Source organism: Hippopotamus amphibius, chromosome 5, assembly GCF_030028045.1.
Source record: "Hippopotamus amphibius kiboko isolate mHipAmp2 chromosome 5, mHipAmp2.hap2, whole genome shotgun sequence".
Taxonomy (NCBI): Eukaryota; Metazoa; Chordata; class Mammalia; order Artiodactyla; family Hippopotamidae; genus Hippopotamus; species Hippopotamus amphibius.
In genome coordinates, this window is record NC_080190.1 from 82,680,660 (window position 1) to 82,696,980 (window position 16,321).

At 36.4% G+C, this 16,321-nt stretch overlaps 1 protein-coding gene across 5 annotated transcripts in view; it reads right to left on the reverse strand.

Annotated features, from left to right (window-relative positions):
* TARBP1 (TAR (HIV-1) RNA binding protein 1) overlaps nucleotides 1–16,321 on the reverse strand; it is a 65,725-nt gene that overhangs the window by 30,491 nt on the left and 18,913 nt on the right. For all 5 annotated transcript variants that reach the window (XR_009053847.1, XR_009053848.1, XM_057735964.1 and 2 more), the window contains exons 10-12: nucleotides 13,989–14,130; nucleotides 8,448–8,547; nucleotides 7,351–7,523 (exon numbers count right to left, since the gene is read on the reverse strand). Coding sequence is in view for 3 of the 5 variants with exons in the window: in XM_057735964.1 (XP_057591947.1) it covers nucleotides 7,351–7,523; nucleotides 8,448–8,547; nucleotides 13,989–14,130 (415 nt within the window). In the remaining 2 variants the exon portion in view is untranslated. The remainder of the gene's footprint in view (nucleotides 1–7,350; nucleotides 7,524–8,447; nucleotides 8,548–13,988; nucleotides 14,131–16,321) is intronic.

The following is a 16,321-nucleotide window of genomic DNA, read 5'->3' on the forward strand; positions in this document are numbered from 1 at the left end:
CAATGCAGGGGACACGGGTTTGAGCCCTGGTCTGGGAAGATCCCACATGCCACAGAGCTAGTAAGTTCTTGTACCACAACTATAGAGCCTGCACTGTAGAGCCTGCGAGCCACAACTATTGAGCCCACGTGCCACAACTACTGAAGCCCGTGTGCCTAGAGCCCATGCTCTGCAAAAAGAGAAGCCACTGCAATGAGAAGTCCGCACACCACAATGATGAGTAGCCCCTGTGCAGCAACGAAGACCCAACACAGCCAATAAATAAATAAGTAATAAATTAATAAAAATAAAAGAAAATAGGAGTGGTTACACTACTATCAGACCTCAGAGTAAAGAAAATAACCAAGGATAGAAAGGGACATGAAAGAGTGATAAAAGAGTCAACTCCCAAGAAGCCCAATCCTAAATGTATATGCACCTAACAACAGCCCTTCAAAATACATGAAGCAAAACTGACAGTAGTAAAAGGAGAAAGACAAATCCACAATTATAGCTGGAGTTCAACAATCTTAAAATCAGCAAGAATCTAAAACTGAAAAACACCATGAAACTCTTGGATACAATTGACATTTACAGAACACTCCACCCAACCACAGCAGAACACCCATTCTTTTCAAGTGTACATGGAACATTCACCAAAATAAACCATACCCTAGATCATAAAACAAACCTTAACAATTTTTTTAAAAGTTGAAATTGTACAAAGTACGCTCTAGACAGAATTAAATTAAAAAGCAATAACAGAAACACAACAGGAAAATCTCTAACTACATTTCTAAACAATTCATGGGTAAAAGAAAAAGTCTCAAAAAAAGTTATAAAACATTCTGAACTGAAAATACAACATACCAAAATTTGTGGGATGCAGTTAAAGCAAAACTTAAGAAAATTCACAGCATTAGATGTCATTTTAAAAAAGATCTAAAATCAATAATCTAAGCTTCCACCTTAACTTCAATAAAAAGGCAAAATAAACCAAAAGCAAGCAGAAAGACGCAAACATAAAAACCTAGAAATCAATGAAATTGAAAAGAGAAAAATCAACAGAGAAAAATCAATGAAACCAAAAGCTGGTTCTTTGAAAAGGTCAATAAAATTGATAAACCACTAGCCATTTTGGAAAGACAGAGAGAGAGGACTATCACTACCACTGTCAGGAGTTAAAAAATGAATTACTTCAGACCCCAGATCCTGCAAGCATCTAAAGGATAAGGGAACACTATGGACGACCCTAGAAATATAACTGTCCTCATTCACGAATGACATCACTGCCCACCAAAAAATCACAAGGATCTACGAAAAAAACTGCTACAACTAATAAGTGCTTTAGCAAGGTTATAGGATATGGGGTCAACACACAAAAATCAATCACATTTCTGTATATCAGCAATGTGCAACTGAAAACCAAAAAATTTTTAAATATATCATTTACAATAAGCTTCCTCCAAAAGATAAAAATCTAACAAAACCTGCATAGGCTCTATATGCTGAAAGCTAAAAAACTCTGAAGAAAGAAATAAAAGACAGCCTAAATAAATCAAGAGACATACCATATTCATGAATTAGAAGTCTCAATATAACAAAGAAAGCAATTCTCAAAAAATTGATCTGTAGGTTTAATGGAATTCCAATCAATTTCAGCAGGATTTTTCTTTTTCTTTTTTTGGTAAATACAGACAAGGTGATTATAAAGTTTATACTGAAAGGCAAGGGAACTAAAATAGCTAGAAATATTTTTGACAAAAAAGATTAAATTTTAAAGAATCGCACTACACATTTAAAGACTTATTGTAAATCTACAGCAACCAAAACAGTGCAGCATTGGCAAAGGGATAAAAATACAGATCAATAGAACAGAGTCCAGAAAACAGATCCACATAAATATGGTCAATTAATTATTTTTAAACAACTTTATTGAGCTATAAATCACACATCCTACAATTCACCCATTAAAAGTATGTAATTCAGTGGTGTCTAGTACAGTCACAGATATGTGCAACCACCACCAGCCAGTTTTAGGACATTTTCATCACCACAAAGAGAGAGCCCATACCCTTTAGCCATCACCCCTATAACCCTCATCCCCACCCTGCCCTACGCAATCACTAATCTACTTTCTGTCTCTATAGATATGCCTATTCTGGACACTTCATGTAGACGGAATCACGTAGTATGTGGTATTTTGCAACTGGCTTCTTTCACTTAGCATTTTCAAGGTTCACCCATGTATCAGTACTTCATCCCTTCTTACGGTCATATATGGATGTATCACATATTGCTTATCTACTCATGCATCCATCTATTTTGGGTTGTTTCCACCACAGCCAATTCAACAGAGAAAAGGAGTCTCATCAACAAATGGTCCTGGAGCAACTGGACATTCACAGGCAAAAGCCAAACTTCAACCTCACCTTACACCTTAACAAGTTACCTCTAAATGCATCCTAGATCTAACACTTTAAAAACCGTAAAACATTTAGGAGAAAAAAAAAAAATAAACTCCCATGTGACCTGGAGTTAAGACAAAGTCTTCTTAAACATGATACCTAGTGCACAATCCATAAAACAAAACAAAAAAATGAATAAACTGGACTTCATCAAAATGAAAACCTCTGTTCTACAAAAGACCCCATTAAGAGACTGAAAAGACAAGCTCCAGAGTGGGGGAAAATATCTGTAAATCATGTATCCAACAAAGGACTTGTATCCAGAATATATAACAAACTCTGGTTAATTATATACATTTCATATCAGATTATGAAAACAAACAACTCAATTTAAAAACAGGCAAAAGATTTGAACAGGGAACTCACAAAATGCTGTATCTATCACTCTCAGATACCTTTTTTAAAAAAAGATTACATATTGCATTAAAAATTACAGCATTAATTTTAAACATTGATGTTTCCTATTATAAAGGAGACAACCCTACATGGCCTCTGAAGTATCTCATAAATGAGTCACCTGCCAGCTCAAGAAGCCACCAGCAAAGAGTTGGAAAGTAAAGCTTTTCAAGTACTAAAAAAAGTAAGCGCTACAGCCAACGAATATGGTAAGAACAGAATATTCCTCTCTTATATAACCTCTGCCTTACTTTCTCAACTCAAATCTCAAACTTATATTAATAGCATAAGTATTTACTTTCCACAGAACGTAACCCATTTGATTAAAATAAAGTTAACATGAGATTATAAGGGCAGGTTTAGGGCTTGAAGAACAGAGAACAAAGTGACATGAAGAAAAAGTCGATGCTGTTAATGTTTCCAGTGTTGTCATCACTATTTCCATGGCGTTTCCTATCAGTTACCACGGTACAGAAGAACCTCTCTTTCACTGGACCCCCAAGTCACTGCCACATCCCTAAATTTAACACTCCATCACAACAACATACAAACTGAGTGCAAAGGTTCAGGATGGTGTTTAGGGTTTTGTTTCCTACCCTGTGTCTTGTAACTGATGGTGGTAACCTGAATCCCAAAAGTGGTACCTGAATTGGTCAAAAAGCTGTATCAGTGAAAATCACCATGAGCTATCACTTCATACCCATGAAGATAGCTATTATAAAAGAAAGAAAGAAAGAAAGAAAGAAAGAAAGAAAGAAAGAAAGAAAGAAAGAAAGAAAGAAAGAAAGAAAGAAAGAAAAAGAAAAGAAAAGAAAGAAATAAAGAAAGAAAGAAAGAAAGAAAGAAAGAAAGGAAGGAAGGAAGGAAGGAAGGAGGAAAGAAAAGCAAGAAAAAGAAAAAGAAAGAAAGAAAGAAAAAAGAAAGAGAAAGAAAGAAAGAAAGAAAGGAAGGAAGGAAGGAAGGAAGGAAGGAGGAAAGAAAGAAAGCAAAGAAAGAAAAGAAAGAAAGAAAGAAAGAAAGAAAGACAGAAAGAAAAGAAAGAGAAAGAAAAAGAAAGAAAGAAAGAAAAAAGAAAGAGAGAAAGAAAGAAAGAAAAAGAAAGAAAGGAAGACAGGGAGACAAAAACAAAAGATAAGCGTTAGTGAGGATGTGGAGAAACTGAAGCCGTGTGCACTGCTAACTGGAATGTTAAATGGTACAGCTGCTATGGAGAACAGGTGGTTCCTGAAAAAATTAAACATAGAATTACCACATGACCCAGCAATTCCACTTCTGGGTAAATACCCCAAAGAACTGAAAGCAAGGACTTGAACTGATATTTGTACATCAATGTTCACAGCAGCATTATTTGAATAGCCAAAAAATGGAAACAACTCAAATGTCCATCAACAGATGAATGGATAAACAAAATACGGCAATATACAATAGAGTATTATTCAGCCTTAAAAAGGAATGACATTCTGATACAGGCTACAAACATGGATGAGCCTTTGGAAGACATCAATGTTAAATGAAATAAGCCTGACATAAGAGGATAAATATTGTATGATTCCACTTCGAATAGTCAAATTCCCAGAGACAGAGAGTAGAATGGTGGTTGCCAGGGGCTGGGGAGGGAGGGGGGAGATGAGGAGTAACGGTCTAGCAGATACAGAGATTTAGTTTGGGAAGATGAAAATGTTCTGGGGACAGATGGTGGTGATGGCTGCAAAACACTGTGCATACACTTAAAAATGGTTAAAGTGTAAATTTTGCTATCTATAATTTACCACAATTAAAAAAATAAATAAAAACTACCTTAGGAAGAAAAGCTCAAAGAGACACAAGAGATCAAGGCCAGAAACCAAAAGCAACTCAGGAAAAAAGTGACATTCAGCAAAGAGGATTATACCCACTAGTGTGACAAATTCAGCAAACAGTTAGGACAGAAGTATGCTTAGGCCAGTTACTTCAGCCTACATAATCCTATGTGACAAAGGGAGAGTTATAATATAACTAAAACTATGCTTCCTCAAATATAAATATTGTACGGTTATTTTGAATTAAAAAAAATAACCACTGGAACATCATTTATTTAGAGCTTTAAGCTGACAAAAGCAGCAGAGACCATTTAACCAAAGTTATGAATTAGGCTTTAGTTTATTTTGAACATTTTAAGACATCTTTGGGGGAGTTTTAAGTAAAATGGATTTTCCCACATAAACCACTACTGCTCACAGTAGGTGAAAATGTGTTTGCATTTCCCACAAGTCTGTTTTGATGTTACACTAATGTTACACATTCCACAGCAGACCCAGGCTTTGCCAAGTACCCTTTTATATACTATACAAATAGTTGTAAATACGATGTAAATAGCTGCTGAAGCACAGCAAATTCAAATGTTGCTTTTTGGAACTTTCTGGAGTTTTTTTCCCCTGAATATTTTCAGTCCATGGTTGGTTGAATCCATAAATACAGAGGGCTGACTGTACCTAGTTATTTCTGACTTTATCATTATGTGTTCATTTACCCTTGTATTTGGCAGTTAATTCCTAGATTATTTACTCATTTATAAAATGGAAATAACTATTTTCCTCTTCTCCCATCAAAGAAATCCTTTCAGGATTTAGATCTATTTAATTAAATTTAAAGTTAATTAAACAGATCTAAATTAGTAGATGTAAGCTATTATATATAGGATGGATAAACAGAACTATATTCAGTATCCTATGATAAACCATAATGGAAAAGAATATTTTTAAAAAAAGTATATATATATATATATGTATAACTGAATCACTTTGCTGTACAGCAGAAATTAACACAACACTGTAAATCAACTATACTTCAATTAAAACATGAAGTTAATTAAATGTAACATGGTTTACCAGTTATCTGGAAGTCAAGTACTATCAAAATTAAACATGGATTTCTTTGGCTCCTACTTGTAGTATAAGAGATGCATGAGGAGCAATGGCAACTTACATCCCACAGGTGAGAACATAAAATGTGTACACAACTACTTAGTAAAACAATTCTGCATTATCTGAAAAGCTGAATATGCATACACCCTAAGAACCAGTCATTCTGGCCCCGGGGTGCATACACTGGAGAGACACACACGGGCCTAGAAGAGACATGTAGACAAGTGTTCAAGGCAGCCCTGTGCCTGAGAGTAGTAAACGAAATGCAATCAGATGCCCAGCAATAGGGGACACGTAACTGTGGTGTCACCACACAACGGGAGGTCACACAACGGCAAAAATGAGCAAGTGTCAGAAAGGACATGGATGATCCTTAGAAACGTGATAGAAGTTACAGAAGACTTCTCACAATAAAGTTACATTCCTATGAAGCTCAAAAGCAGGAAAATGAGACAATATATGTTGGGGAATATCTATTTATGTGGTAAAACCATTTTTTAAGTGCATGGAAGTGATACAGATAAAAGTCTAAATAAGGAGGCAAAGAGCAGGGATTGAGGAATCACAGGTAAATTTTTCTTAGCAACAAACACAATGGTGGTGCAATCATGGGTGTTTAATTATTTTACACCATAATTTATATATAACCATCACACGTTCTTCTATGTATCAAATATCACAACAACTTTCCAAAAGGCACCTGTGACCCAGTCTTGCACTTGAAGGCACTGAGCCTAGTACTTTCAACGGTCAAGACATGTTAAATGAACCCAAATTTATGCCCTTAATGGAGTTAAAAGTCTTATAAAAAATTACTGTCATGTGTACAGCATTTGGTTCCACTATCATTATCAAAAATACCAGAACTTGGAAACTAGCTTTAATATTTCACAAGCCTATATTAAAATCTAACCTTTCAATATTATCCTCAGGTTTAACCTAATGCCAATGCTTTCCTAGAATATTCTTTTCTAAACAGAAAATTTCTAAAATTCTAAATGAAACTGGTCAGAAAGATTGGGGATCAAGGCTTACCCATCAATAGTCTCATATCTGATGTCCATGGGTTTTCAGCTACTGTTTTATATAAATCTTGGTTTAAAGAAGGAAGAAAGTGCTCAATGCTTCTATCTACGACCACTATATTTCCTACATGAACTATTTTCTACTTAGAGGTGCTGAGGGATGAACATATTTAAAAACAAATAATTATAAAATTAACACTCTTCTCATGCTTTAGTTTACTTTCTGCAACATCCAGCACAGTGGCAATTATAAATGGATCTTGGCTTAAAATGTGTATGAAACAGTGATCATTTTCAATAGTTTGGAAATCAATGAGAGCCCATTTAAAAAAAAAAAAAAAGGCAAAGCAAAAGCAAATGAGATCATATTCTAAAATCAACAGTGAGCAACAAATGTAAACACTAAGATGTCAGCTCCATGAGGGCAGTTTGCTCCTTCGCCTCTGCATCCCAGCACCACCAGAAGACACTCAGCAAGTGTTTGCTGAACACATGGAGTTAAAAGGTCAGGAATTCCCTCTCATTCTGAGTACCAACGATACACCCAGCAAAACACCAACAGAAACTATTGATCCTCACCATCTTGGGTACCGGAACCTCTCAACAAGCAAGTGTGCAGTAACTTCAACAGCAACTGCAGGCATCTGTCAGTTTTCAGCAAGGGCATGTAGGCATTTGTACCACACTTCACAAGGGCATCCAGGAGAGGATCTAAGAATATCCTTAACACATTCTGTGTCCTCCGCTTTTCACTAGACATTAAAAGACATGCCCAAATCAAGCATTTCAAAAGCATAAAGAAACTGTTTTCCATCTACAGTCTGTGGAATTGGTTAGCTAATGATTCCATGGGACAGAATTACTCTTAGGGATGATCCAAACAGCTAGAACCTATCAGGACAGAACTTTTCGTTTATGCTTTTTCAGTGAGTGCAGTGACTCACTGGAGAAGAAAGCACAGGGAACGACATATGTCCTCAACTCTGGGCACAAGCATGAATGAAATCCTATATCCAATTTATTGGCAAATTAAAATGCTGAGATCCTGCTTCCACATTTCAAAAAACCAAAAACAAAACAACATATGCTAGTCAAGGAAATGAGACATGTTAACAAAAAATATATATATAAAGAACTAAAGATCTGTGAAAAACTTTTATCACCAACTTTAATATTAAAACTTTGTCTAGAAAAGAGATTTGATGTTGATCAAATCAATTGCATTATGATGCACACTACCTAATGAAGCTGCTTTTTGCAACAATTATAACCTGCTGACAATCTGCTCACATTTCTCAAAACATAAATGAGATTATTTTATCTTTATTACCTTTTAAAAAATAAAACATTTTACAAAAGGGTAAAATCCAGTAAATGTCTTTACCTACTCTTATGCTAGAACCTTACAACCCAGTCTTCTAATATTCTTATACAAAACCAGTGGTTTGTGTATATTAGTTTTTTTTTTTTTTGGACCTTTTCTAGTTTAAACCTCTAACCCTATGAATTTATTGTTAATTTTAAACATTTTTAAAGTATTCTGCCAATGTTCTAGTTCCTTCCTTTAATACACTGTGATCAATTCCATATCAATCACTGAAAAATCTGAGTATGTACCATAAATCTGATGAGCCTTTTTTAAAGAAAGTTTTCTTTTCAAGTTTAGAAACACTTACCTATATTGACTCTTCATTCCCTCCACATCTATGGCCAGCAAGACCATCATAGCAACAAGTTTGGCTTCAAACCAATCAGGCATGCGGCAGTTTTTTCCTCCTTAAATAACAAGAGTTAAGGTTTGCAAAGCATTAACAAAATCCTTCCAAGATGATGTTTTAAAAATAAAACAGCTAAATGATTATGCTTTATCAGCATTAGAGAAATACAGCTGAGAAGAAATAGAGTGGAACACCCCACAGCAGGGCTCACTGTTGCATATTTACAAGTGAACACAAAGACATCTGCACGTGGACCACATACCATGCACTGGCCTCAGTGCTGCAGACACAATGGTTCCTGTGCTCATGAAATTTACAGTGCAGGAGAGAAGAGAGTTCATCAAAGAACATAGAGAGAAATGAAAAATGGTAATTGTGGTGAGTCCTCTAAATGGTGCAGGTAGAGTGTATACTGGGGAGTAAGACAAAGTTACCCTGAAGAAATGACAGCTGGGCTGGGTATAAAAGCTGGGAAAGAATGAGGTAGGGAAGGGAGACAAGACCTTTCCAGGTGGAAGGAAGAGAATGTTAAGGCCCTCCAGCAGGAGCGGGCACACCGTACTCCAGGAAAGGACTGGTGTACACAGTGGGAAGGAGCACCAAAGATGAAGTTACAGGAGTAGGTGGGAGAGACCGGGGACCTTGTAGGCATGTAACAGGTTTCGGTCTTCATCCCAAAGGCAAGAGGAAGCCACTAAAAATCAAAGTGAATGTGTACAAAGAAGGGGAGGAGACATCTGTAAGATCAAAGTTTGTATTTTAAAAAGATTTCTCTAGGTACAAAGTGGAAAAGAGATTTTAGAGGAAGCAAGAGTAGATGCAAGGTGACTGGTTAAGAGGCAATTCTGGCATCTCAGTTGAGAGGTGAGAATTCCCTAAAATGGAACCAGAAAGGGGATGGAATGGATACAGACACAAAGGCTTTGGCTTCTCAGACCCGTGCCTGAACCCCAGTCGTACTGCTTGTTAGCTGTGGAAGCCTGGGACCGCTGACTGTCCTCTCAGAAAGCTTAGGTCACCTTCTACAGAATCAAACTAAATAAACCTATGACCCTCTTTGGGTTTATTATAAAAAGTAAATAATATATGCAAAGATCCTAGAAGAATTTCTGGAAGAGAGAACTTGGTTAACTGATATAGTTAGTATTTTCCTATCCCTGTAAGCCAATTAAAGCAAAACAAATCATGGATAGATTTCCTTTTCATTCTGTTGTAAGATTATACTCTTCACCTCAACTCCCAAGAAAAATTTAGTTAAAGAATCTAGTTTTCCAGGCCAGTGGTTCAAATACTTAAAACATATTTTAAAATACTCTAATTTATATTGGAGTGATTTATTTTGATACAAATTTGTTAGAATAGTACAAAGACAGACAATGCTAAAAACATACTTGCCTGGAGGATAACTTAGTTTAAAAATGCAACAAAAGGGACTTCCCTGGTGGCACAGTGGTTAAGAATTCACCTACCAATGCAGGGGACACAGGTTCAAGCCCTAGGCTGGGAAGATCCCACATGCCGCGGAGCAACTAAGCCTGTGCGCCACAACTACTGAGCCTGCGCTCTAGAGCCCTCCTGCCACAACTACTGAAGCCCGTGCGCCTACAGCCCATGCTCCACAAGAGAAGCCACTGCAGTGAGAAGCCCGAGCACTGCAAAGAAGACTAGCCCACGTTAGCAGCAACTAAAGGAAGCCCATGTGCAGCAACAAAGACCCAACGCAGCCAAAAATAAATAAATAAATAAAATTTTAAAATGCAACAAAATGATGAAGTTTATTATATATTATTCTTTAAAATGTTATAAATACCATTTAGTGATAAGAAATCTGTATTTTTTAGAAAATCTAAATGTCGGTGCTTTCCAAAATAATTTAGTAGGTTAAATTTATAAATGTTTATAAAGGTGAATTATTGGAACTTGTTCTCTGAAATCTTTTACTCACATTAGTGCTTTATATCACACATTTACATATAAAAACTCACTCATTAATGAAGACTAAAATGAAACCAAATGCCAATACACTATTCAGTTGCCTATATTTTCTAGCAATTATATAATCAGATACCTTTGACCTTATAGGAGGCAGGAGTGGAGTGAGGGTGCTATTTGAGAATGAAATGTTTCCAATCACAATGGCACTTTTTTGAAGTCCTACACAATTTTTCACTTTGGATACTGAAAGGGAAGGTTATAAATCAGACGTTTAGTGGATTTTTTAAAAATTAATTAATTAATTAATTGGCTGCATTGGGTCTTCATTGCTGCATACGGGCTTTCTCTAGCTGCGGTGAGCGGGGGCTACTCTTCATTATGGTGCGCAAGCTCCTCATATCCGTGGCTTCTCTTGTTGCAGAGCATAGGCTTCAGTAATTGTGGCACATGGGCTCACTAGTTGTGGCTCACAGGCTCTAGAGCAAGGCTCAGTAGTTGTGGCACACGGGCTTTGCTGCTCCACAGTATGTGGGATCTTCCCGGACCAGGGTTGGACCCATGTCCCCTTCATTGGCAGGTGAATTCTTAACCACCATGCCACCTAGGAAGTTCCCGTTTAGTGGATTTTTAATGATTTCTGATTTCAAGGAGAGTCACAGGACAGGCTGATAACAACAGAGTGCCTGACCCACCCTGTAGAGGACACTCTGGCAGGAATTTTTGCTGTAGGTTGCTTCCTCAGTCCTCTACCACCACACTAGGGAAATCCAGGCTATAGAACAGTGGGTTGCAAACCTCAGCACGTATTAAAATCCCCTGGAGGGCTTGTTAACACACAGAGGGTGAGCCCCACACCCAGAGTTTCTGATTCAGCATGCGTGGGACAGAGTTCGAGAATTTGCATTTTTAAAAAGTTTCCAGGTGATGCTGATGTTGCTGGTCTGGAAATCATTCTCTGAGAACCACTGGCAGAGAATTCCTTATATACTCTCTCCTTTCTCTCCCCGAGGCTAGAAAAGTATAGGCAACAATGGTCTTAAAGAAACAAAAGGTCATTGGCTATCTTTAATCATCTTAATCTACCCCTAAATTACCACTCAAACCTTGCTACCATGAATACTAAAAACTGCGTGTAATTCTAGAAAATGCAAACTTATCTATAGTGTCAGAAAGCATATCAGGGTTGGTCTGGGGATGGAGAGGGACAGGTAGAAGTGGGAGACAGGGATTCCAAAGAGGTGTGAAAACACTTCAGGGGTGATGGACTTGTTCATTATCTTGTTCTGCTGATGGTTCATGAGCATACACAGAGGTCAAACCCATTACATTATATAGTTTAAATACGTGCAATTTAATGTATGTCAATCATACTTCAATAAAGCTGTATCTAAAGCGTGCTGTACAGCTGCAGTATACCACTTTGGGATTATTACATATCTTCAGGTATCTTGGTTACACCTTAAGTAGGCACATCATTTAATCACAAAATCTCTACTCAAAATATCTTTTCTGATGGACTCTGATTTAAGTATAAATTTCTCCAAATATATTTCACTCTTTGGTTGATCTTAACATTTCCAAGTTCTGACAAGCTTTTACTGCTGCTTCCAAACTATATCTCACTTTCTCTATTTCCGAAAGCCTTCTCTGAAAGCTATCTAACATTTTTGCTTGTTGATGATGCTGGTTTTATGTGGTTTTAGTTGTTGTTGCTTTGTTTTGTTATATATCATATATATGATATGGTACCTATATATCTACCTAACACATACTCATCCTTATCTCTTAACCATTCCAACCTGGGCTCCATGCTATACACAGACAGAAACAGATGGATGCCTACCTACTTTCAGTCCCCCAGATACAAGTTCATTCAAGCCTTGCAGGATACACCTTCTCCCCTTCCACCTTAATTTCTATTCACTCATTGGATGTCACCTCATCTGGTGACCTCTCCCGACCCCCATAGGTCTCCCTGTTCTGGATTGGTACCCCTGACCCGAGTTCCCCATCCCAGTGCTTATGGCTTTCAAGGCACTGCACTAAGATTATCTGCTTATCAACTTCCTTGCTAGACTATGCTCTCTCTGAGGGTAGGGGACACATATTTTGTCTCTGTAACTCCAGCATCTGGCACTTAGAAAACACTTGATATACGGTTGCTGAATAATCAGTGTAAAATCTATCTATACTGACCATGTCAAACCCAAAGAAAAAAGCTACTTTAGGCGTAGAATCTGATTAAAAATGTTTGAGCTGATGAGTCTTTATATAAAAACAAATTTGAATGTTATATGTATTTTATACTCAAAAACTCAAGCTAAGTAATGTTTGCTTTGGAATTTATTACCTTGTTCTGAAAACTGCCCAGTAATTGATAACTAAACTAATATTTTATAAAGGCATTTAGCCAAGGGCATTAAGAGTCAAACAAAAATATTACATACATACACACATACATATACACACATCTCCTTTGCACTTGAGATCAGTTTTTTAAAAACTTAACATAGCACATTGTATTAAATGGTATATTTTAAGTCCTAGAAATGTTAAGGAAGAAACTCTAAAAATCTTATTTTATTCAATTTTGAATTATTTAATCAGACCTGATGCTGTTATGCACTGAATTATAAGACAAGTTCTATAAATATTTCAGAGAGTTTAACCTATGTTTACTCTTACAGGGACTAAAATTTATTTACTTTTATGGGCCTAACAAAAGAATCTTCCAAGTAACAGTACAGAAAATTTACTAGGCAATAGAATAAAACACAAAAGAGACATGTTCTAAGAAGGACAAACAGATAAACTCATGTATTTTGGAAGGATAATTATCTGATCATTTATGACCTATTCCATGGTCAGATTAGAGAAATCAGGAGATGGAAATGACTTGGTCTGAGACCAAGCTAGAAAATTTAAGACACGTTAAATTCAAAGATGCAATTCACCTTCAATTATCACTAGTGACTTTATTGATGAGGAAGCGTTAGAAATGTAAAAAGAATTCTAATTAATGAATCTGCTAATAGTCCTCACGCGCTTTTACACATTTCCCCAAAGAAGATGAAACACTGGTCTTTGCTAAGTATCTGGTAAAAAAAAGAAACTAACAAACATAATTTTTCTCTAAAATTACTTCTCATAATCGGTTTACACTAAATGTTATGCTTTGAAAACAAGCAAAAGATGAACAGATTTATCTACAAATATCTCCACTACAGAGGCTTCAAAAACACATCTGCAAGATCTAGCTAACAAAGATTCAGTAACTGTAGAATAAATTAATAAATTTGTGTCCGATTCCTACTCAAGCAACGTATTAGTTTCTTACAACATTTAAAATAGTTTAAAATCTCAAGTACTGGAAAACATAAAGTATAGGTTAGGAAACAGTATTTTTTACATTCTGTTTATTCACATTATTTGGCTGAAATACAAGTCTGACAACCATAAATCGGCATATATTTTGGTTAAGCCTGTATCTTGATCTGAAAAGCTAGTAAAAAGTTCTTTGAAAATGTTGGTTACATCAGTCTGTAAAAATGATTTCAGACTTACCTTCCCAGGCAGGTGACGTAACATACTCTTGGACCAGGTTCTTTACATAAGCATTTAAAGAGGACGTCTTGTGAAGTCCAATGGAGCTACAAGCTGAGGATCGCCTAAAGCAGGTTTCATTAACACGCAACCAATCACAGAGCTAGAAAAGAAAAGTTATTACTTATTTTAAAAGCCTAACTGAACAAAGGGTTTCTAATTTCCCTAAGCCAATTTTCTTTCTTCCACAATAAACTGAATTTAAGTGACTGAACACAACAAAGTAATGGAACATTTATTGTCAAGATTGAGTTCTACAGATAGTTCAGACAGGAAAAAAATGTTTTTAGGTATAGGTGTATATACACATACATTTGTGTGTGTGTGTGCATGCTTTCTAATCTCCTTAAAGAATTTGTAAACTTCATTAACAGGCAAGAATTTTTTTTTTAAGTGAAACGAGTAAAGTATTTATTAGGGAAAAAAGAGCAGAATACGTGTGGATAGACACATGGGTGGACTCAGAGAGAGAGCCGCGCCCTCGTGGCAGTCTGAATCACTTGTAGGGGGCATTTCTTCTGTGTTTCTTTTGACCAATCATTCTGATTAACAGGCAAGAATTTTTAAAGCCCCTAATGTAAAATGCTCATTTTGATAAGCTGTTCTAAAGAACATCTCTACAAAAAATAACACATTATACAAAACAAATTACAGCCTTAAATTAAAATTCATTCCAGCTTCGTATACTAAAACAAGGATTTACTTTTGAGAGAACGTTAGAACTTGAAATATAAGTTATAATGCAAGTTCCTACCCTCCTTGCAAGTTTATTTTCCATCATATGTGCATTTTAAAATACAGCTGATCCTTGAACAACACGGTTTACACTGCAGGTCCACTTACACACGGATTTTTTCAATAGTAAATACTACGGTACTTCATGATCCATGGTTGCGTGAGTGCTGAGACATGGAACCACGGATATGAAGGGAAGTTTCTTAAAAAAGCAAACATACTCTCACCCTACAATCCCACAACTGTGTTCCCCAGTACTGACTCAAATGAGGTGAAAAGTTATGCCCATACACAAACCTGTACGTGAATGTTTCTAGCAACTTCACTTATAATTGCCAGGACTTAAAAGCAGCCAAGATGTCCTTCGGTTGGTGAACAGATAAACAATGGTGCATGCAGACAATGGGATGTTATTCAGTGCTAAACAGAAATGAGCCCCCAAGCCATGAAAAGACATGGAAGAACCTCAAAGGCATATTGCTTAGTGAAAGAAGCTAATCTGAAAAGCCTTCAAAATGTGATTCCAACGCATGACATTCTGGAAAAGATAGCTATGGAGGCAGTGAAATAGCGGGCGCTCTGGGGGTTCGGGGGAGCAAGAGAAGAGAGGGACAAATGGGTGAACGTGGGATTTTTCCAGCATGCAAACTATCCTGTGTGGTACTATACTGATGGATACATGTCAAAGCCCATAGAAGAATGTACAACACAAAGAGTGAACCCTAATGTAAATGGTGAAAGGTAGTTAATAATAACGTATCAATACTGGCTCATCAGTTGTAACCATGTACCATGCTTAATGCAACACGCTAATAACAACAGCCACCGTGGGGAAGGAGGAGGGTACATGGGAACTGTCTGTACGTTCAGTTCATTTTTTTCTGAAAACTTAAAACAAGCAGCTGTCTGACCAAACCAAGGGGAAAAGACAATAGTAGCAGTAGACATTTACACTTAGCAGGGGCCAAGCACAGTCTGAAACATGTTTACCTGCCATTTTTCATTTAAACCTCACAGCTCACACCTGATATCAAAATAAGTTCCTGAAGGATTAACCACCACTTACAAACTACACATATCAATCCAGTGAATAGACCTTATTTGGGCACTTGAACAAAACTGACCATCTGAACAAACAAAACGCAAAAAACAAACGGAAAAACACATTTATTGAACATTTGGAGAAACTTAAACACCAAATATTCGAAATCAAGAAATGAATAACATTTTTAGGTGTGATAAGGGCCTATTTCTTAGCAGTATCTTAATCTTTTAGTCGTACATATTTCTAGATGAAATAATAAGATTTGAAGCAAAAGTCCAACAAAAGGAACTGATTAAGTAAATTCTAAAATATTTAATCAATGGAATTTTTAAATGTCACATATTAGAGAATTATTTAGCAACATGCTATAAAATACTCAAATGTATGTGAAGATGAGAAAATTCAAAACCATATAATCTTAATTTGTTTAGAAATATCATAGGTATTAACATATCATTTAAAATATACATATAGGGACTTCCCTGGTGGCACAGTGGGTAAGACTCCGCGCTCC